This window comes from Lutra lutra, chromosome 1 (assembly GCF_902655055.1).
Source record: "Lutra lutra chromosome 1, mLutLut1.2, whole genome shotgun sequence".
NCBI classification, from domain to species: Eukaryota; Metazoa; Chordata; class Mammalia; order Carnivora; family Mustelidae; genus Lutra; species Lutra lutra.
The window spans coordinates 133,482,713-133,504,585 of record NC_062278.1 but is presented as its reverse complement, the minus strand read 5'-3'; the positions used below and the strand labels follow the sequence as shown (position 1 = coordinate 133,504,585).

Genomic DNA, 21,873 nt, shown 5'->3' with positions numbered 1-21,873 from the left:
GCCACCCAGGCACCCCACTTGGAAGGAATTTTACAGATATTTTAGGCCAACCTATTCATTTTATATTTTATATAGGAGGAAACTGAGGCCAAGAGAAGGTGGAAGTCTGGCCCAGGGCCAGACAACTCAAAGTTTATTACTGTAAGGATGAAATAGTTGGAATTCAGTGGTCCATTGTGATCAAGCTGTGGCCTGGCAGTGCATAATAAGACTCAGTCTTCCTGTAGAAAGAGATTGCATTCAGTCAAGCTGCAAGGACCATCACTCGGAAGGTCAGTCAGTTACTAGAAGCGACTTGGTCTGAAAAACAAAACTGAAATTTCTTTAGCATTGTCAGTTTCAATAAATTAGATGGCTGTGCTTCAAGGATAAAACCCTATTTCTTAGTTTCTCCTTCTTTTTCTTTAATCTGAAAAGCCCAGCTGTGGAAACTTCTAGCAATAGATGATGAATTGTCACACCTGCCATGGGTAGAAGGACAGAGGATATACCTACAGGTCCTGGGTGAAACAGGCTGGGATTTTTTTTTTTTTTCTTTAAATTTCGGTTTGGGTTTTTTAAGTTTTTTATTGCATGCCAAAACAATCTCCTCACAGGGAATGGCAGAAATAAAGATGAAGTGTTCAGGTGTGCAAACATGGACCAATATTTAATTAGGAGCTTTATGCACAGTTTATACCCTTTGTGTAGCTTATTCCACATCTCTGCGAAGCCTCAGTCATAAACAGCTCCTGGGTTTTTTCTCCTGATCATTGCTCTACAATCTGTTCCACTGCACATCAGTAACACTTACTGGGTACATTTAACTTCAAATCCAAGTATGGATTTGAAGACCAGGAAGGCTTTCCTTTGGCCAAGTCACTTTTCTTCTCCGGACTTTGGATTAGATCAGTGAGTTTCAGACTGGGCTCCTTGGGGACCTCCAAGAGCAGATAAGTCTCTGAGCAGCTAGAGAACAGAACCTATGTCTACACTGCTCATCTGCGTTTCTCCAGAGTCTGACACAATGTCTGGTGCAGAGGAGGCCCTTAACAGATATTTTTAAATATTTTTAAGAGAAATGAGATGCACACCCTGCTCCTTTACCAGCTTCAACCAAAATAGTTTCACTTGTATCTGTTTTATAAATTAGACTTATACATAAGGTTGTGTCTTGGAAAAGATAGATTCCACTGCAAAAAAAGAAATTAACATTGGATTGGAGAGATGATATCTAAATTCCCTTTTAAACTGTATGCTTTTATAAAAATGAGCAATAGAAACATGGAATAAAAAATGCATTTTTTTCTCTGCCTGGAGCTCCCCTTAAGTGACAGAAAGTGAACAAAGCTGGCATAAACTTACAGGACAAAGGGAACAAGAGAGGTGGGAGCAGGTGAGAGCTGGTAGCTCATTTGAGAAGCTAGGAAGCAGATGGATGTGTGGTGAGCAATTTCGAAGACAGACAAGGTGAAAGTTACATGCCTAAGATGTGTGCAGAAAAGGAGAGCTGCTAAGGGGTGGGCTAGCAGACTTTGAGATGATGGGGAGCATGCTTTTGAAATACCTGTCTGGGGAGGCACTCATAGTGGGACCCTCATCACAGATGAGAATATTATTACTTTCAGAACTCTGAGCTTCTAGCATTACTTAGAAGTCATGAAGAAATCTCCGTATGCAGTGTTACAGGGATGAGACTGCTCAGGGAGCTAGGACCTGTTTTACTCTTAACTACATTTTGGGGGGAGATTAACGATACAGTAATCACTGTAATATATATCAGAACGTTAACAGGATCTGGGGGACAATGTAAATGAAAATGTGCCAGATATAAGAAATGAAACCTCTGTGAATTGAGTGAGGCTTATTCACAGCATCAGCCTATGCATTTTGGAAATGTCCAGTTGCCTGTGGAGCGGGTTAAGATGTTAAGTGTCTTCCACAAATATTTTCAAGAGCTTCTCCCAAACCTCAACAAGAGAGAAAAAATATCAGGTGCAAATGTCCTTTCTGATTATTTGGACCAGGCAAATTTGAGCTTTGCAGCCCTGAAAACATTGTGTGCAGTGGTTTGACCCCAACCCAACCCCAGATTTAGTTTTATTTCTATTTAAAAGTGGGGCAGTGATATTTTCCCTGCCTATATCAATAAGGAGTAGAGAGAATGAATGAGTTAACATTTGTATAACTTCAAGAGATCCTTAATTTGAAGGGACCCTTTTGAATTCCAAGTTCAGTATATTAGTTTCCTCTCTATATCAAGACCATTTTAAAGTCTTTAGATCAGTGGTTCTCCCACTTGAACATGCATCAGAATCACTTACAGGGTTTGTAAAAATGCAGGTCTGGTGTGTGGCCAACAATTTGTATTTCTAACAAGTTCCCAAGCAGTGCTGATGTTCCAGGCCCAGATCACATTTTGAGAACAATAGCTTTAAAGTCCTTAAGCCCTGAAATTCTTACTGTGCACCCACCCCAATTTATAGTCCAGACAAAATATTGCTGAAGTATAAAATAAAAATTTTATTTCTTAAAATTATAATTTGCCTATGAGCTGAACTGAAGATAGCTCCTTTCTACATTTTTCTCCTCCTTATGTGGTGCTGTCTGTGTGCTGGGCTATTTGGCACTGTATACAGGAGTTACTGGGCATCCCTGGAAGCAGTATTGATTTTTGCCTTATCCTCAGCATCTGCATCAATATTTAGGGAGGTCCGGTGGGCTCAAGGCACTAGATGAGGTTGTAGATGTTGAGACCTATTTGGAACATGGTCTCAGACACCAGGTAGGCTCCTGGACAAACCAGGGCACAACTTTGTCATCATACCAGAGAGCACCACTAGATGCTTCTCTCACACACAGAGGACCTGTTGTCCCAAATGGAGACACGTCACTTCCAAAGCTCTAAATCTCCACCCCCCCGTGAAATTCCCCATGGCATATAAGACAAAAGGCCAGTCATGAACAAGATATTGATTGATCCCAGGTGGAATTAAGAGAGGGAGGGAGAGAAGAAATTAAAGAGAGAGCAGGAAAGGCCAGAAATCAGGGCCTGGAGGAGATGGCCAAGAATGCAGGCCATTTCACCAGGGGCAAATACACTAAAACATTAAATTTCCATGGTTTAAATATGTATCCCGCCTTTCTCCCTTTCCCCTGTATAATAAGCCAGATATTAAAGAGGGATGAAGAAAATGACATCCTGTCTTAATGAGCTCCCAGTGTAGTCAGGGAGGCTCATAACTATAGGACACCATGATGAGGACAAGACATACTGTAAACAAGGAAGGTGGAAGACAAAGGTCCACTATGGGAATACAGCCTGGGGAGGACTTTACCGAGGGTGAGGTTTGTAATTTCTTGTGTCAGTGAGGGCAGTACAAAATCTTTTTTCTTTTTTAAGATTTACTTATTTGTTTTAGAGTGAGCGAGTGAGAGAGAGAGAGAGCACAAATGGGAGGAGGGGCAGAGGGAGAGGGAGAGAGAGAATCTCAAGTAGACTCCTCACTGAGCATGGAGCCTAGCTTGAGGCTTGATCCCAGAACCCTGAGATCATGACCTGAGCCAAAATCAAGAGCCAGCCGCTTAATCTCCTGAGCCACCCAGGCACCCCAGGGCAGTACAAGATCTTATTCACTGTAGTATTCTCAGAGTCTAATATAAGCATAGCACACAATATTTTTTTCAATAATCATTTGATGAATGAATAGGAAGATGAATAGAGTTGCCAAGGGGTTGTGGGGAGGGGAAGTATTCTTCAGAAAGAATCAAGCAGCATGAAAGTTCAGGGGTAGGAAACAGCTGGGTATATTCATGGAACTATCAGTAAGTTTGGTATTACCAGAATAAGGTGTGAGGAAGGGGTCAGCCAACCTGGCTATGGAGGGCCAAACCCATGGATAATCTTGTATGCTAGGTTAAAGAGCCTGGATTTTATTCTGTGGATTAGAATACCGCTGGTTTTTAAGCATGGTCAGAAAATATTACCTTTAACAAATGATGAGGAGGTAGCTTTGAAAGGAGTCACTTGAGATGGGAAACTGGTTATGGGCTCTCATTACACAGACAATAGATGGTGTTACTATAGTAACTGTTCAGGCCCATCACTATTCAGTAAGGACAGAAATGACCTCTCACTTCTTTTTCTTCGAACTTAGAAAGGAAAATTCTGTTTCCATATTTCCTTAGTAACCAGATTATGAATCAAGGCAACATATGAAATTTAACATTTTTAAATGTTTATGAAATTGGCTGTACCTCTAGAGAGAGGAGTCATCAGCAGAATGATATAAGTCCTTGATAAACTATACTTACAAGAAGGCTCATTTTGTAGATCCAAACTGGATGTTGTCATCAAAGCAATTAGAATATAACAGATGCTTCAGAACCTCTCTGCCCATTAAGATCCCCTTAGTGTGTTGAGTTGTCTGATCAGTTTGGTTTTTTGAAAATTGTTACCCCTCGGGTGTCTGGGTGGCTCAGCTGGTTAAGCAACTGCCTCTCCTGGAGTCCTGGGATCAAGTCCCGCATCAAGCTCCCTGCTTGGCAGAGAGTCTGCTTCTCCCTCTGACCCTCCCTTTTCTCACGTTCTCTCTCTCTCTAAACAATGTGACTGCTCTAGACCAGAGAAGGCATCAGGGCTTCTGAATCCTTTAGAATCTTCCTTTGCTTAAGCTCTTCAAACTCTAAGCTGTTAACTGTAAGGTTTACTGACAGTCATTTAACCTTGCAATATTATGCTTTTTACCTTGAAAGTAATGAATTTCTCATACTAATTAGAAGGATATCAACATAGCATTTTATCTTTCCTTACTGACATACTGAAACCACTACATTTGAGGAGAGGAGGGATGTTTTGGACTACAAACCACTTGGATCATTTTGATGCAGATACCCAATGGACGATATCTGTTTGCCATTATACCTTCTGTTGATGTATTAGGGAAATTTAATAGTTTCTGTAAGTTCTTTAAAACTTGAAAGGATGTAACAGATTCAGAATTAGTGGCAATTTATAGAGAACTCACTATGTGTCTGCTGCCATGCCAGACATAGTCATTTAGCAGATGTGTGGTGATGGAACAGGGGCAGAGAAAGGGCTTTGTAATATACAGAAATCCCTAAAACTGTAGTATTATTAATTCTTAGTAGTATACTCCTAGCAAAAAACATTCCGTATATCACTACTATCTAGAAGTGCCAGTGATTGAGTTTGCCTAACTAAGAAAGAAACTCAGCAATCATGCCTTCTTTTATCACTCATACATTAGGATATCACCAAGTTACTATAGGTTGGTTTGTAAGTTCCTTGGGAGCTTCCTTGATATGATCTGAAACTGGCCCCTATACCTAGGCAGGCAAAGAGAGGCCAAAGAAAGAGGCAGGCTACTCCAGACTGGTAGGTGACAGCTTTAATAAGCAAGGGAACTTACATATGAGGCTTGTCTGGGTTGGCTGCAAGATGATTAGATCTCTGTAACCACCTGCCAATGTAGAGGTTCTAACTGGTTTTAGTCACATACATCAACCAACCAAAATATCTCAAAACTATATCATTACCTCAAAGCCGTGTCCTTAGAGCAGGCTCTGGGGGGGGGGGCAGGAAAGGCAAGTGGAGTGTACATTCTAATGACTGGGGAAGGATGAGGGGTTTCTGATTGCTGGGGTCCAGCTCCCTGATCAACTGGCAGTCAGATCTTCTCAGTGACCTCTACCAACAGTGTACTTTGTAGAGGAATGCTATTAGGCCATAATGATATCTTAGGCCTGCATCTTGCCATTAAAGACTTGTGATTTCAGAGGAGTATTAAGACATGGGACTAAATAACTATACAACAAAAGAGTAAGGATCCAGAAAATGGGGAGATTGCTTTTAGTTGGGAATAGAAGTCATCAAGGAAGCTTCATGGAGAAGGTACTGAGATCATTCCTGCCATAGGATAGATTTGCCCATGAGGAGCTGAAGGTCCTGTGGGTAGAAGGGGCAGGGTAAGAAGGAACCCAGAGAAAAGAATAGGCAGCAGCAGACAGGCCTTGCTCCTGTCTGAGTGTTTGAGTGGTGAGTGACTCCCTTCAGTGTTATTTGCCTGAGTCATCTCTCTTGTTAATAAGACATGAACTATCTGTGTAGCTAATTTTTATTATTTTTCTTAAATAAGGTCTCCTTTTCTTTGTAAAAGGTATTTACTAGGGTCTTTAGTACCCTAGTACCCTTTTGTGTAGAGGGAAATATTCACTACTACTTGCACTTGATTTAAGATTCAATAATTATAAAGATATCACTGCTCCCTTTTCTATCTCATTTTTATAGACTCTAGCTTTCCTGTTTATTTCTTTTAAAGAGACTCTTATATACGAACTCCTGAATTTTCTTCTATGATCCTTATTGTCTTATTTTCGTAGTTTTTATGCCAGGTGAGTTATTCTCTTCCAGCTAATTTTAAATTCTCCTTTTGCCATATCATAACTCCTGGATATTGTCCGTTTCTGATTCTATTTTGGTCTACTGATCTCCCTTCTTAATTTTCTTTCAGTACCAGAGTGTTCTAATTACACTGCCTTTGTGGGATGTGTTAATGTCTAATGGGACAATTATCTTCCAATTTTCTTATTTTCTCAAAAGATTCTTATCCTCTGACATTTATTTTCCCATATGGATTTTAAGATCATTTATCCATTTCCAAAGGACACCTTTTTTTTTTTTCCTACTGATAAGTTCTAGGAAGTTAATAGCACAGCATTTCTAAACAACTGTGCAGCAATCCAGTGATTTTAGAACTGGTTTTAAGGTAAATGCATTAACAGTCTTCATATATTTGTTTCTTCTTCTGATCTCCATAGAAGTCAGTGCCTATATTGCTTATCTATAGCTGCATAAAAGAAGTACTCCAATGCTTATTGGCTGAAAGCAATGATAATCATTTACCGTTTTCCATGGTTTCTGTGGGTCATGAATTTTAAAAGTGGATCAACTGGTGATTGTGGCTTAGGGTCCCATGAGGTTCTAGTCAGACATCAGGACCACAGTCATCTGAAGGCTGAATGACTCCCTTGTACAGCAGCAAGTTGGGGGAGAGCCTCAGTTCCCTCCACGTGGGCCACTTCCCAAGGCAGCTTGGGAGCCCTCAAGGCCACTAATGCTGGACATTGGGCGTCGTTGCTAGACTGACTATCATTGCCACCTTGGGAACCTGGCCATGGCCGTTACTCCCGCCTGGGCCTCGCCTGGATGGACTCCATGTGACCTCTACCCTTTTCATTACCAGCTTCGGATACAGTCTGGGGAGGATATGTCTCACTGGCAGAGGCTGGTCATTTGTCAACTCAATGGGCGTACAGTAAGGGAGGCTGGGAAAGGGGGTAGCGAGGTGTTATCTTCTTCAGTGGGACCAGACTCCATCTCACAAAGTAGAAATTTTTCTAACAAAGGAAGAGGAACGTGAGGCCAAACATAATAATAAATATCTACTATAGTTATGAACTTTCTGGTTCTAAGAGATGTGGAGGGAGAGATGGCCCTTGGGTGTTCTGTGGAAACATCTCTTTCAGCTTTCACAGAAGGAGTAGATGATTCAATGGAATCCTTCTTCAATTTATCTTCTGTGTTGCTGACTGTAGAGGGAGCCATTTGCTTGGGACAGCAATTGTCAGGGTTGACACTAGTAAAAGGTGCAACCTTGTCCCGAATGAGGGGTGCCATGGCCCTGCCACCTGGGGGGCCAACTCCACAGAGTGTGCACCTGCCTACAGAAAAAACCAAGACACTTGCTCCTGAGTGCTCAGCTGAGACCCCAGTTCCACAGCATTCAGCTGACAAGAGGTGGGAGGACACAGACCCTCTGTTGTCCATCTCAGCCCCAGAAGCAGCTCCTGAATGCTCTTGGCTATGTCTGGCTGCATGCAGCGCAGATGGCCATTGCTGTGCCTTCCAACGTGAGGTGGCTGCTCCTGGGCCCCCAAGTTGGAAATGTGAGTAAGGCTGCATTTAACTACAAGTCAATTAGAGTGAGCATTTCCTGGCACAGAACCGGGGTAAGGCACAAAGGAATCTGAGTCGCGGTTCATATTTTCAGGGAATTTCCAGGTAATTTGGGATATGAACATCTCTAGACCAAATGACCAGAACTGCAGGCAGGAGGTAATGAGCATCAATGAGGATAAGCGGGCAACATCAGACTCTTCAGCTTCCTGGGTCCCACCCCTGGAGATGCCACTTTGGTGGGTTTGAGGGAGGTCTTGAGAATCTGCATTTTTTAACAAGTTCCCATGTGATGCTGTTGCTGCTGTTCCAGGGACTCTACTTTGAGATCCACTGGGCTAGGAAGTCAGGGAAGAGAGTGCTCTCACTTCCAGTGATGGCTGTAGAAAGAAAATTCTGACTTTTGACAAATTCTGATACATTGAATCAAGTTTTTAATAAAGGTGCCTCACATTCAATTTTAATATATGATGACCCCACTGAAGTGAATGGTATTTACAACCCAGAAAAAGATGTTCTTTCAACATTTAGATCACATTAACCTGAAAGAACAAAATTTTTTGGCCCAGTAAGTTCTTGTCTAGAAATTTATCTTGAAGAGATAGAGGTGGGTGTAAAGATAAATATATGAAGGTCTTTATGGCAGTATTGGTCACAAGAGTGAAAAATTGGAATCAAAATAAATGCCTAGAAATGGAGACTAGTATAGCTTCTAGAACAAAGAAGTTTTTTACAGTTGATTAAAAATGATGGTGTCATTACATATTCATTGGCACACAAGGTGTTATAAAATAACGACGTGTACGAAGTTGTAGTTGACACACATGTGTGTGTGCGTGCACACACGCATTTGGAAACACCACAGTGTTAACAATGGTTCTCTTAAGCAGCTTTTCCTTTCCGTGTTTTCTAATTTGTCTGCAGTGAGCATGGATGACTTAGTGATTCTTTTCTCCCAAAAGAAGAGGGAAGCACTGACACGTTTACCTTAAGTATTTTAGCCAGTCTTGAACCAGCCCAATGTCCCATCACAAAAAAGTAGGTTTTGTTTCTCAAGCTGGGATTCTCTACATTGGCAGCTTAGAATAAGTAAACTCCCCAAATACTGGCTTTTGGCTCCATGGGGTAAGCACAACCAAAGAAATTGGGAGTCTGGCTTCCACAAATCTCTTCTCAACCTGTATCCACATTTAATTGCTTATTAAAATAAAACAGACACTCTTCTTCTTCTTCTTCTTCTTCTTCTTCTTCTTCTTCTTCTTCTTCTTCTTCTTCTTCTTCTTCTTTTTTCTGTACTGGTAGTAGGTGCTATTCTTAGAGGCCTCTTCTGGTACATTCAAAAGGGAATGAACGTTTGCAAACCCCCGAACTCCTGTTGTTTTTAATCTTCCATACAGTTCAGCTAAATATTTGTTGTGTGAAATAACCATGTAGTAAAAAATAGAAAGTTTATCTCCCATCTTCTGGTATTTATTATCTCCCCTATGAGTAGCAAGTTTATTTCCCAGGCTGACCCACTTTTTTCCAACTAATGTAGTGTTGGTGGAGACGGTGGGGTGCTATTGGGAAGTTGTCCTGTGCAAAGCACTGGGCTGGGTGCCGTGGGGTCAAGAGAGGCAGCATAAATTTGTCCTGGGCCTCTACCAACAACAGCACCTTTCTGTGTATCATTGCATTTGAGCTTTACTGGAGCTTTGTGCACAGGGTTCTTTTACCCAGGTGAGAAAATGAAGTCACAGAAGTTTTATAACTTAGCAAACATCACAGAGTCAGTACTCTAAGGCAGCTCACAGTGCTCCTCTGAATTTGCCCCTGCTCCCTTTCCACTGGAAGCTTCTGGAAGCTGTTCTTCCTGGACCTTCTTCTTTCTTCCTGAATGCCTCTTTCACCAGCTTCCTCAGGGGGTCTGGCTTGGACACAGCTGCTGCTGACAGTTGGCAACAACTCCTCTAGGTGGTGTCGGCTGTCCTGTGCCTATGGAGTTGCCCTGTGCCAATACCGAAAGAATCGCTCAAGGGGAGGGGTAAAGGGTTCCATCAGTATTTTTCTTATTGCTCATGTTTAATGCTCAACTTGTTCATGTCGCCAAGACAACCACCTCCATGCCTCTACTTCTTCCCAAACCCAGCACCCCTGTGTTGTGCCTGGGGTTCTTCAAGAAGCAGCCTCTGATATGAAATCAAGTGGGCAGGATGCTTACTTGGGAGTGCCCTCAGGAGAGCCCTGCAGAAAGGAAAGGTGAGGCAGAGGGGGGACAGTGCAGTGATGCAGTCCCAACAATCCTGGCCCAGATCCACGGGGGGTTTTGGACTTATTGTAATTGTCTGCTTGGGCCAGAATGGCCAGGCTTTCTACCTCTTCCATGTTCAGTCATTAAATGTGGGCCACATGGGAAGAGCATGATCTTGGGCAAGGCAGCTTTCTATGGCGTAGGCAGGTCCTGTAGGGGCCACAGCTGGAGGCTGGCTGTGTGCGGTGCTCTAGGCAGCTGGGGAGCAGCTCCTTCTTTGAAAGGAAATTGGGGTGGTGTGTCGATATCCTTGGGTTGTTGAGGTAACATGGTGAAGACAGAGAGCAGCCTGCTTTGCAGATTCTGAGGCAATTTTATTGACATCCTGAGGTCCACTGTCATCACAAGAGAAACTCAAGGAAAAATCTTCACAAAGATGAGGGTCAGGTAAGCCTCTCAGCAGAGTGGCACTGCTCCCACATGCCCTACTGGTTTGTGGCCCCTCATAACAAGCCCTGAGCCATCGTCTGAAGAGGTAGAGAGATGAGATGACAGATGGCATGTTCTCCCCAAATTTCAACATTTGGAGGAGGGGTTTTTGTCTGATAATTTCCTGATTATTCAAAATCAGCTCATGAAAATCCTTATCTGGATGTGTCACTTCTATGAGGGGTTAGAAAGGTCACACATTTGGCAGTCAGGAAGCCACAGTTCTAGTCCTGACTCTGACTCTTTCTTTATAGCTCTGTGACCTTGAGCAAGCCACACAGCCTGTCTTGGACTTAGTTTCCCCATCCATAAGATGAGACAAGTTGGCGTGAAGAGGTCTATAGTCATTTCCAGCTCAGAATCATGAAGTTTCTCCATCGTCTAGGCCAGAAGTTGATAAACTACAGCCCACAGGCCAAATCTGTGTTAGTATCTGAATAAGAGTTTACTGGGACACAGCCATGCTCCTTTATTTACCTCTTGTCTATGGCTGTTTTCATGCTACAACCGCAGAGTTGAGTAGTCGCAACAGAGATTGTTTGCTTGCAAGTCTAAAACTACTTGGCTCTCTACAGAAAAAGTTTGCCAGCCCATTGGCAAATCTTCCATCATGTTCCATTCCAAAGAGTAGGGGGGACAATATGGGCCACGAGGACATGCCTTTGCAAAAATTTGGGCCAAGGGGACAACTGTATTTCTGGAGTATTCCTGAGGCACTTGCAGGACAGGAGAAGGTAAAAGATTAGGAGAGAAACATCCTACATGTACGGTGCATGAAGGGCAGTGTCTGCAAGGATTCCTGAGTAAGCAGTGTCCCAGGTGCTTACGTGGGATCTCGTTTGCCAAAATGTCCAGCCCTGCAGTCCCTGCATCAGCTCTTTATCACCCACGTGGGAAGAGGTTTTGCAGGGAGGGCAAATGCAGCTTTCACTTTTACTATCAAGGTCATCCCTCCAGGCACAGAGCTGGGGGGAGTAAATGAGTAGAGTAAATGTGTAAAGGGAAATTTTGAAGGAAATGAGAGAAGAATCTCTCTCTGCTGGTGAAATGTCACAGTCATCAAGCTGTCGCTCCTTCAGGGAGAATAGAGAGCTCTGCTGGTAAGAGACCACAGAAGTAGGAGGAAGCCTGACAATATTACTATGACGAACTATGTTCTGCCCCCTTACAGAACACAGCTCCTAGTTGCTGACTGTGTCTTCATATCGCCTTGTGTTCATCTCACTGTCAAAACATCCCCCAGCGGTAGTGTCAAGTGTTCTAATCCTCCTCATCCTGTGTTTGGCAGGTGGAGAAAGACTTCAAGATGATTTTGCCGATGTTTCAGAGTGCCTGCAGCGCACTGTTGCTGCCAGCCATTTGCCTCTTAATATTTGGTCCTTCTGGTTGCTCTTCATGTTGTTATTAGTATTAGTGTTGCCTTCCCAAAGAAATTCCACTCCACTGGAGGTCCAGGGAGATGTCTTATACCAGATCATAGAAAGTTCCATCTGAGAGAAGGTCCTCTGTCTAATGAAGCTGCTTAAATATATTATGATCAAACTGAGGCTCAAGGAGGTGACCTGAGAGGCTTTGTAGCCAGTGAGAGTAGAACTAGAACAATAACTGTGGTCCTCTAACTTGAAGGTTAGTGCTTTCTCCACAGACCTTTAGTACCCTTCTTTGTAGCATGGTGTCTTATGTCAACGTACAAAGCCCTCCTGGTGACCATCTAGACAGATACTCTGTCTTCCCCAGTATATTGCAAGTTCTTTCTGGGTTAAAAACAATGGCTACTATTTACATTACCTTTGAATTTATTTTTTTAAAGATTTTTATATACTTATTTGACACAGAGAGAGAGATCATAAGTAGGCAGAGAGGCAGCCAGAGAGAGAGGAAGGGAAACAGGCTCCCCGCTGAGCAGAGAGCCCTATGTGGGGCTCGATCCCAGGGCCCTGGGATCATGACCTGCGCCAAAGGCAGAGGCTTTAACCCACTGAGCCACCCACATGCTCCTACATTACCTTTGAATTTAACTCCTACCTTCGAGCATCTAAAATAGAACCCCTCCCTTAAGAAACTAGAAGAAGATGAGAAAATTAAACCCAAAACAAGCAGAAGGGAGGAAATAATAAAGACTAGAGTGGAAATACATGAAATAACAACTAGACAATCAATAGAAGACACCGACAAGACCAAAAATCCTTTAAAGGATTGACAGAATTAATAAATCTTTAGCCATAATGTCCAAAGAAGTAAGAAATAAGACTCAAATTCATGAATCAGGAATTAAAGGAAGGACATTACTACTACCCTTAAGGAAATGAAACATTATAAGGGCATACTATGGACAATAGTATGCCAGCAAATTAGATAACTTGGAGGAAATAGAAAAATTTCTAGAAAAACACAAATTACCAAAACTGAGTCAATTACAAAAAATCTGAATAGATCTCTAACAAGTAGATCAAATTAGTAAACTAAAAACTAGAAGGCTTCACTGGTGAATTCTGCCAAATATTCAAAGAAGAATTAATACCAAGTCTTTACAAGCTCTTCCAAAAAGTGGAATATGAGCCAACACTTCCCAGCTTCTTCTATGAAGCCATTCTTTGATACCAAAACCAGAATAAGACATCACAAGAACAAACAAAGCTAAGAGCCAATATCCAACAGGAATATATGTGCGAAAATCATCAACAAAATACTACTAAAATGAATCCAGCAACATTAAAAGAAGAAAAAGGATTGTACTTGATGACCAAGTAGGATCTGAAGAATGCAAGGGTCATCTAACATCAGAAAATCAATTAATGAAATAAAACATACAGGTAGAGTAAAGGGCAAAAACAATATGATACTCTCAATAGATGCAAACAAAGCATCTGACAAAGTCCAACATCCTTTCTTAATAAAAAACACTCAAGAAACTAAGAATGGAAAGGAAGTTCCTAAACCTAATAAAGGGCATCTATGAACACACCTATAGCTAATTCATACTTAATGATGTAAGGATGAATGTTTTCCCCCTAAGAACAGGAACGTGACGAAGACTTCATTCACCACTTCCATTTAGCAGTGTGCTAGAGGGAAATTAGGCAAGGGGAAGAAATAAAAGGCATCCAGTTTGGAAAAGAAGTAAACTACCTCTATTTGCAGATAACATGCTCTTGTGCATAGAAAACCCTAAGAAATCCACTAGAAACTATTAGCACTAATAAAGAAATTAAGCAAGATTGCAGGATACAAAATCAATACACTAAAACCATTGTATTTTTATACATAGCAGTGAACATTTCAAAAATGAAATTAAGAAAACAATTCCATCTATGATAGCATCAGGAATAAAATACTTAGGTATAGGTCACTGCTGTGATGACGATGGCCAGGAGACTGGCTCCCTTCCTCAAAGATGCCTGGGCCAAGATGCTGGTGCTGGTGGGGTCCTCACTATAATTCTGCCAACTCTCAGCCCATTCACCAAATATACACCATGATCAACCAGGCCACACCCTACAACTATCCAGTGGCCCCCATCCCCAGAGATGATGGAAACATGTCCAATGTGCCCAGCCACCCCCAGAATCCCCAAGGCCCAAGCTTGGAGTAGCTAAAGAAATTGTGAGCACCTCCAGTGATATGGCCCTGTCTCCTGTGGCCCCCTCCCTGTGGCCTCCCCTGTGGCCAATAAAATGTGAAAAGTGACCCTCCACCCAAAAAAGAATAAAATACTTGGGTATAAATTTAATATGATACATGCCTTATGCTGAGATGAACTTTGGAGGTACAAAGATGAACAAAATTTAAAAATATTACAGATAATATATTAAATGGAAGTTTAATATCTATAATAAATAACTACAACTCAACAACAAAAATACAAACATCTCAATTTTTAAATGGGCAAAGGATTTGAATAGATATTTTTTCAAAGAAGATATATAAATGGCCAATAACCACATGAAAAGTCATTAGGGAAATGCAAATCAAAACCACAATGAGATGCCACTTCACTTCCACTAGGATGGCTATAGTTTAAAAACCAGAAAATGACAGTGTTGGTGAAGATGTGAAGAACCCTCGCACACTAATCGTGGGGAGGTAAAATGGTGTAGCTGCTGTGGAAAATAGTTTGGTGGCTCTTCAATCAGCTAAATATAGAATTTCCATACCACCCAACAATTCCTCTCCTAGATATACACTCAAAACCATAGAAAATGGGTACTCATATACTTGTTTGCCAATGTTTATTATAGCACTACTCATAATACCTGAAGAGTGGAAACAACTCGCGTCCATCAACAGATGAATGGATAAACAAAATGTGATGTATACAAACAATAAATATTATTTGTCCATAGGAAGTCTTGCTAATGCCACACACTGATGAACCTTGAAAATAGTATGCTTAGTGAAATAAGCCAGATCCAGAAGGATACATATTGTATGATTTTATTTACATGAAATCATTTATCTAGAACAGTAAAATTCACAGACACAGGAAGTGATTAGAGGTGAGTAGGGACTTGGGGGAGAGGTGCGTGGGGAATTATTGTTTCATGATTATAGAGTTTCTGTTTGGGATGATGCAAAAGTTTTGGAAATAGGTGGTGTTGATAGTTGCACATGGCAAATGTCCTTGATGCCATTTTATTGTACACTTAAAAATGTATTAAGAAGTAAAAAAATAATAAAGATGGACAGGACATAATCTGTATACTCAGGGAGCTTACTAACTGGCTGGAAAAGTATAAGGGAGTGGAGATACATCTCTGTGACTATGAGTGTTAGAAAGCAAACCATGGCAGGGAGTGCCTCAGCTAACAGTGGCTGCTGTAGAATGGATGTTTGCTCTGGGAAGGTTCTAGTAGGGTCACCAACACCTAGGACTGTGGAATTAAGAAAAAAACCTGGTTTCAAGTTCCAGCTATGTCATGTGTCAGTTGTAATGAACTTGGGTAAGTTACTTACTGTCTCAAAACTCACTCATTGAAAAATATGCCTACTTCCCAGGACCTTCACAGGACATGATACAGGGAAGCCGCTCAGCACAGGGCCTGGCACTTGTCTACTAAAACGGGGTAGCCATCACTATTGTTTTTTTTTTAATGATGAATTGGGATGAATTTGGATAGAAATTAAATTTTTAAAAGACCATGAACTAAGTACTGAAATACAAGTCCCCCACCAGAGACAGGAAGGTACAGGGACTAAGGATGGAAAACTGAGGTGAGCTGTGGAAGTATGGGACCCAGGAAAGGAGAACAGGAGAGAGCTGCCCGTGACAGGGCTCAGAGGAGAGAGAGGAGAATTTGAGGGAGACAGACCCCTGGCTCAATGACACGAGGGAAGAGATAGTTGATTTAAAGGGAAACTCACCAGAACCGCCAAATGGCATCTGTTTGCAGCTATGTTTCCCTAATGCGACAGGTCCTACCTGTCCCTACCAGGGAAGGATGGGGATGGAGGAAGGAAGGGAGATCTCAAACTCTTCCATGTTACATTTCCTGTCATCACGTTCTTTTCAAAATGTCTGGACCCTCCATTTTAAGATAACCCCGTGGTCTGAACCAGGAACACAGTGGAATTCTCCATGGCATGACCATAGTCACCCTCCCTTTATTCTAATGGGGTCACAGTCCCCTTGTAAGGAACACACAGCCCACTCAGTGAGTGGGTAGAAGGAAGAAGGACATGGTTGCCATTTGATCCCCTGCTCTTCTCTGGCTTGAGGCTGAAGTCAAAGCCACTTAACACCTACCACAGGGCTTTTCCCAGAGGCGCACCCGAGTCAAACATCTTCAAAACTCACCCCTGGTGGAATAGACTGGCCAGTTCTATTGTTCTCGTAGAAAATTTGTGAATCCATACATGCACCTAGCATTACGTGTCTTGCATATATGTACTATTTCCAAGGCCGTGAACCTTCTGTTGAAATTAATTAAAAAACTATTAATTTTAGAAAATCACAAGGATTAAGGATTACTTTTTAAGTCTGAGAAAGCAGAGCTCTGGAACGGGAGCTTCACAGGCCTGCAACCAGTGCGGTGCGTGGTGTCCCAGACTCAGGAGGAGGGCCTTGCACTTGGCGTTTAGTAAAATCCCTAATAATTTTATCTTCGGATTTGTGGTTTTATGAGTGAAGTCTAATGGGACAATGGAACCTATGCTGGGGGCTTGAAGCCTCACTTGTATGTTGCCTCCAGCCCCCACCTTGGGAAAGTTCTCCACCACCCACTCCCTAACTACTGGCCCCCACCACCCTCCATTCCCTATGGGGGCCTGTGCACAGATAGGAGGGATCAGGGGCTGGTGGGGCCCTTGAGCCCCTGCAAGGGTCTTCACCCTCCTTGCGAGTATCTGTTCCTGTTCCTGAGGAAGAACATCAAATGCCCCATAAAAAACAGGTCCACAGGGGTGCCTGGGTGGCTCAGTTGGTTAAGCGACTGCCTTTGGTTCAGGTCATGATCCTGGAATCCCGGGATCGAGTGCCGTACCGGGCTGCTCGGCAGGGAGTCTGCTTCTCCCTCTGATCCTTCCCCTTCTCATGCTCTCTCTCTCATTCTCTCTCTCTCAAATAAGTAAATAAAATCTTAAAAAAAAAAAAAATCATGTCCTAGTTTCTTAAAAAAAAAAAAAAGTCCACAGAGAGAAACAGAAAAAAGAAATCAGCTTTTCTCTTGCCTTTGGAAAGGGGGGGCCTTGCACTGTCATTCAGCTATGGGCCCCACACATTAGGTAACTAGCCCATCTAGAGCCTTGTCAAAAAGTGGCCCGAGGACTAACAACATTGGTATCAGTTGGAAGCTTGTTTGCAATGCAGAGTTCCAGGTCCTACCCACACCTACTAAGGCAGAATCTACGTTTTTAACGAGATCTCTAGGTGATTCATACATATCGCATTGAAGTTTGAAAGCAGGGGTCTAGAACACACTCGGATTCAGTGACTCTGGGATTCATCTAATAAGCTGAAGTCTATGATTATAGTGTAGTCATTTTTATTGTGATTGCTAAATGCGTTGTCCTTCTCTTTGACATAAGCAACTGCTATTCAGGGTGAAAGGTGGGATAGAGAGGAAAAAGCCTGGCCAATAAGAAAAACTATAAAAGGAATTGCTCTGAGCACCAGGCTTTGCCAGTGTTGGTGCTTGAATTGTTATTTGCCCTGTTTTCTACTCTTGGGCTCAAGGCTTAACATCTTTCCCAGCAATGCTGACAGCCCTACTGAGGGGCATCATGGCCACATTAGAATAAACTGCAGCTCTCCTGAAAATTTCTTTGACCTTTATTTGCATTAAGTCTTCAGGACTCACCAGCTCTCTGGAAGAGAAGGGAAAGCAGCGCCTTCTTTTCAGTCTTGGCAGAACTGGTTTTTGAGCTTGCCTTTTACTTGGCATGGCATGTTTATTGTTTTAGTAACTTCTCAGGATCTAGGAAAGATGATTATAAAAAGCAACCAACAAGAACATGAAACGAACCCCCTATGCCACCTCTCCTCCTCATTAAAGTTTTCCTTGGGGAAAAGCAGCTGTCCTGGCCAGAGCTGGTGGGAGGGGAAAGCTGAAGTAAAGCTTCTATCTGAGGCCAGGGAAGATTGAGCAGGTCTCCGTGTAGAAGGGGTAATCTCCAGGAGTGAGCAGAAGGGGAGCAATCACTCACTGGCACTTGTGTCTTAAAGTGGGACCATAACCGGTAATGTACCAGGAAGAGCAGGGTGTTTATTTAACTATGTGTGAAGGCACCCTTTATAGAATTCATACCTGTTGATCCAGTCCCTCCACATCTAGGGGTAGAGGCTGAGAAAAGATCAGAGATTCTGACAAAGAGTTAAATAGGAGAGTACTCATCTCAACGACAGCCGGAAGAGTGAGCGGTTCAAAGTGAGATGCATGCCCTCCAGGGGGTGTACAAAAGAAAGATATGTTTGAAGAATATTAGAATTTGCATTTAATTTTTCAAAAAAAATATAAGAAGAAAGCTTTGCTTATATGTAATATGGGAACTGGCTGTCACTCCCTCATTTGGTCCCTAAATCAGTCACGTGTTACAAGAAATTGGGTGGGAAGAGTGGGAATGTCCCAACATGGGTCCCTTCTGGGACATAGCAACTATATGGATAGAACTTATAAATGAATATTAGGCCGTTCCATGTTTTTTTTTTCTCCTGATGGAGTATGAGGCACCTGGTGGGGGGGGGGGGTATAAGGAATGTACAGGCAGATTGTGCCCCAGCTCCAGGAAAGACGTTATACAAACCCTACTCTGGAGGACCCCAGCTCTTGCTCAGGGGCCCACATTGGCTTCTTTTTTTTTTTTTAATTTTTTTAAGACTTTATTTATTTATTTGACAGACAGAGATCACAAGTAGGCAGAGAGGCCGAGAGGCAGGCAGAGAGAGAGAGAGGAGGAAGCAGGCTCCCTGCCTAGCAGAGAGCCCGATGCGGGGCTCGATCCCAGAACCCTGAGATCATGACCTGAGCCAAAGGCAGAAGCTTAACCCACTGAGCCACCCAGGTGCCCCCCACATTGGCTTCTTAATGGAAAATCGTGTGGTTTCACTTGATGGACTATTTCCTTCCCTAAGGTTCCAACATGCCTTGTAAGAGCCTCTGGGGTTTATCAGTAGAAGCTGGAGCTCTCTCAGCAGATTTCACTAACACTGCAGCTCTCGTTAGTAATGCTTTACCTCATGAACCCAGTTTTGACCTTCTGCTGCATTCTGCTGAAGTTCATGGCTATAGGTGAACGCCCCCAGTCAGCATCTTGTTTTCCATTGCAAAAAAGCAATGCTGAGATGTGGGATTAAGATAAAGGGAAAACTAAGTCTATTAGAAAAACTGTCTCAGCCATCTGAGCCAATACCACAACTGCTGAAAGTGACTGCCAAGGGCTCCTGAGGAACGCTGGCTTTGCCATCAGTGCGTTTCCCTGCAAGTTTGCTAATATAAATCCCATCTTTTAAATAATGGTGTTCTGTTTAAATAATCCTTTTGGAGAGAGGCTTGGTCCTAGAATTCCTTGTGTGTATTAAAACTATAAATAATCTTGTCATTAGGCATAAATCTCCTTAATGTTCATGTCATAATTGAATTAATCTCCAATTAATGTAGCATTACCTAGTAGCAAAGGTGGATTAACTTCTGTTTTCTGATTGCCCTTGAATGCTGCCTCCAAGTTGCCGGAGTGCTGATGATGTCAGTAAGTGCTGTGCATTGATTTTTCAGATACAAGGACCGTCACCAGCACAGCTGCAGACATGTCCCCGAGACCAATGGTGTTCAACAGCCCAGCAGCCAGGAGCAAGATGAAACACATGAGGGAGTAAGTTGCATGTCACCTAAGCCCTAGGAGAGTGGAGTGTGAGCCCTGTTGACATAGAGTGTGATCCTATCATGTAACGCTATTCCACTTGGTTCTGAAAATAATAGCTGTGCTTTTCTAGAAGTGAAGGTGAATGGAATGTGTAAAAAAAAAAAATCAGTTGGAAAGGGCTGCATCTGTGTGGAAAACTCAAAGTTAAAAATATAAGAAGAAAGCTTTGTCTGAGTGTGTACCCACCCCTCCCCCAAATTCATATGTTGAAATCCTAATCTCCAGAGGAGATGGTATTAGTAGTTTGCATTTGGAAAGTGCATAAATCATTAGGCCTCGTGAATGGGATTAGTGCCTTATAGCGCAGGTTCCAGAGAGTTCCCCAGCCGCTTCTGCCATGTGGAGACACAGGGAGGAGGTGCTGGCTTTGAACCAGGAAGAGCGGAAGGGGCGGCCTTCACCAGAAGGCAAGCATGTGGGTGCTTTGATCTTGGACTTCCCAGCCTCCAGAGCTGTGAGCAACACATTTCTGTTGTTGAAAAGCTACCCAGTCTATGGTATTTTACAGCAGCCCTAAAGAATAAAGACAGCAACTGTTACAGACTTCTTGGCAAAGGAGAAATACCCAGCCTCCTAGTCTAAATTTTCCTGTACAATTCATGTCTCTAGATCAGTGGTTGGCAAATTCTCTCTGCAGGGGGATAGATAGTAAATAGTTTAGGCTCTATGGGCTGTAGGGTTTCTGTCACAATTACTTAACTCTGCTATTGTTACACAAAAGCAACCCTAGGGGCACTTGAGTGGCTCAGTGGATTGACGGTCTGCTCTGCCTTAGGCTCAGGTCATGATCTCAGAGTCCCAGGACTCTGAGGTAGCCTCAGATCTGGCTCTCTCCTCAGCAGGGAGTCTGCTTCTGCTTCTCCCTTTCCCTCTGCCCCTACCCCTGCTTGTATGTGTGCTCTCTCTCTCTCAAGTAAATAAATAAGTAAATAAAATATTAAAAAAAAAAAGAAGAAGCCTTAGACAACATATAATTGCATAAGCATGGCTGTGCTTCAAAAAAATATTATTTTAGACTGAAATTTGAATTTTGTGTAATTTTCAGGTATCACAAAATATTATTTTGATTTTTTTCAACCACTTAAAAATGTAAAAACAATTCTTAGCTCACAAGATGTAAAAAAATAGGTGGCAGATCAGAGATTTGGCCTGTGGGCTCTATAATTTGAAGACCCCTCCTACAGATGTCCCAACTCAGAGACTTTTTTTCTAAAATTGACTTCCTGTGTTGGTGGTGCTCATGCACAGTTACGGAAGTTTGGCAAGTATTATGTTTCAGTCAATTTGTGTTTATATTGCTCTTGCAACACCATACATCACCATACAGGTTCATGTTTGAAAGCAAAGGAGAAAAAAGTGCTGAAAATTATTTCTAAACCTAAAGCTGGTAATGTGTTCACATGCTTATTGTTTCAAGTCCTGCTTCTGTCTGAGTGGCCCCCTAGTAACCGAGTTACCATGGCAACAAGCAACGCCCAGGAGCTGGAAATGAAAGGGGGTTTGGACTAAACTTTCTTGCCTCTGCTTCCTTCCACTTTTCCTTGCTCAGAGGAGATTATGGAGAAGGCTTTGTTAATCTCCCAGTGGATAATCTTCAAAGAAAAGCTACTTAACTATTTTGCCCTTAAAATTTAATAATGTAGTATTGTGGGACTTTTGATCTAAGACTTCATTAATTTTGCAGAGTACATAACATCCCATTTGCTAGCATATTATGAAATGCTTTAAATAATTAAAATGAAAGTAGTTCTGGCAAAATAAATGACAAAGATATGTTCTAGCAATTTCAGCCCTGGTATTTTTTTTTTCCCTGCCTTGTTGCTTGACTGAATTTGAATTTGAC

At 42.3% G+C, this 21,873-nt stretch overlaps 1 protein-coding gene and 1 pseudogene across 9 annotated transcripts in view; both read left to right on the top strand.

The window, feature by feature from the left end:
* NEK11 (NIMA related kinase 11) overlaps positions 1-21,873 on the top strand; it is a 239,248-nt gene that overhangs the window by 174,266 nt on the left and 43,109 nt on the right. For 8 of the 9 annotated variants that reach the window (XM_047737089.1, XM_047737079.1, XM_047737082.1 and 5 more), the window contains one exon: positions 19,883-19,979. The exons of the other annotated variant lie outside the window; for it this stretch is intronic. In XM_047737089.1, coding sequence (XP_047593045.1) covers positions 19,883-19,979 — 97 coding nt within the window. The remainder of the gene's footprint in view (positions 1-19,882; positions 19,980-21,873) is intronic. 9 annotated transcript variants of the gene reach the window in all.
* LOC125104588 (NADH dehydrogenase [ubiquinone] 1 alpha subcomplex subunit 3-like) lies at positions 14,040-14,283 on the top strand (annotated as a pseudogene).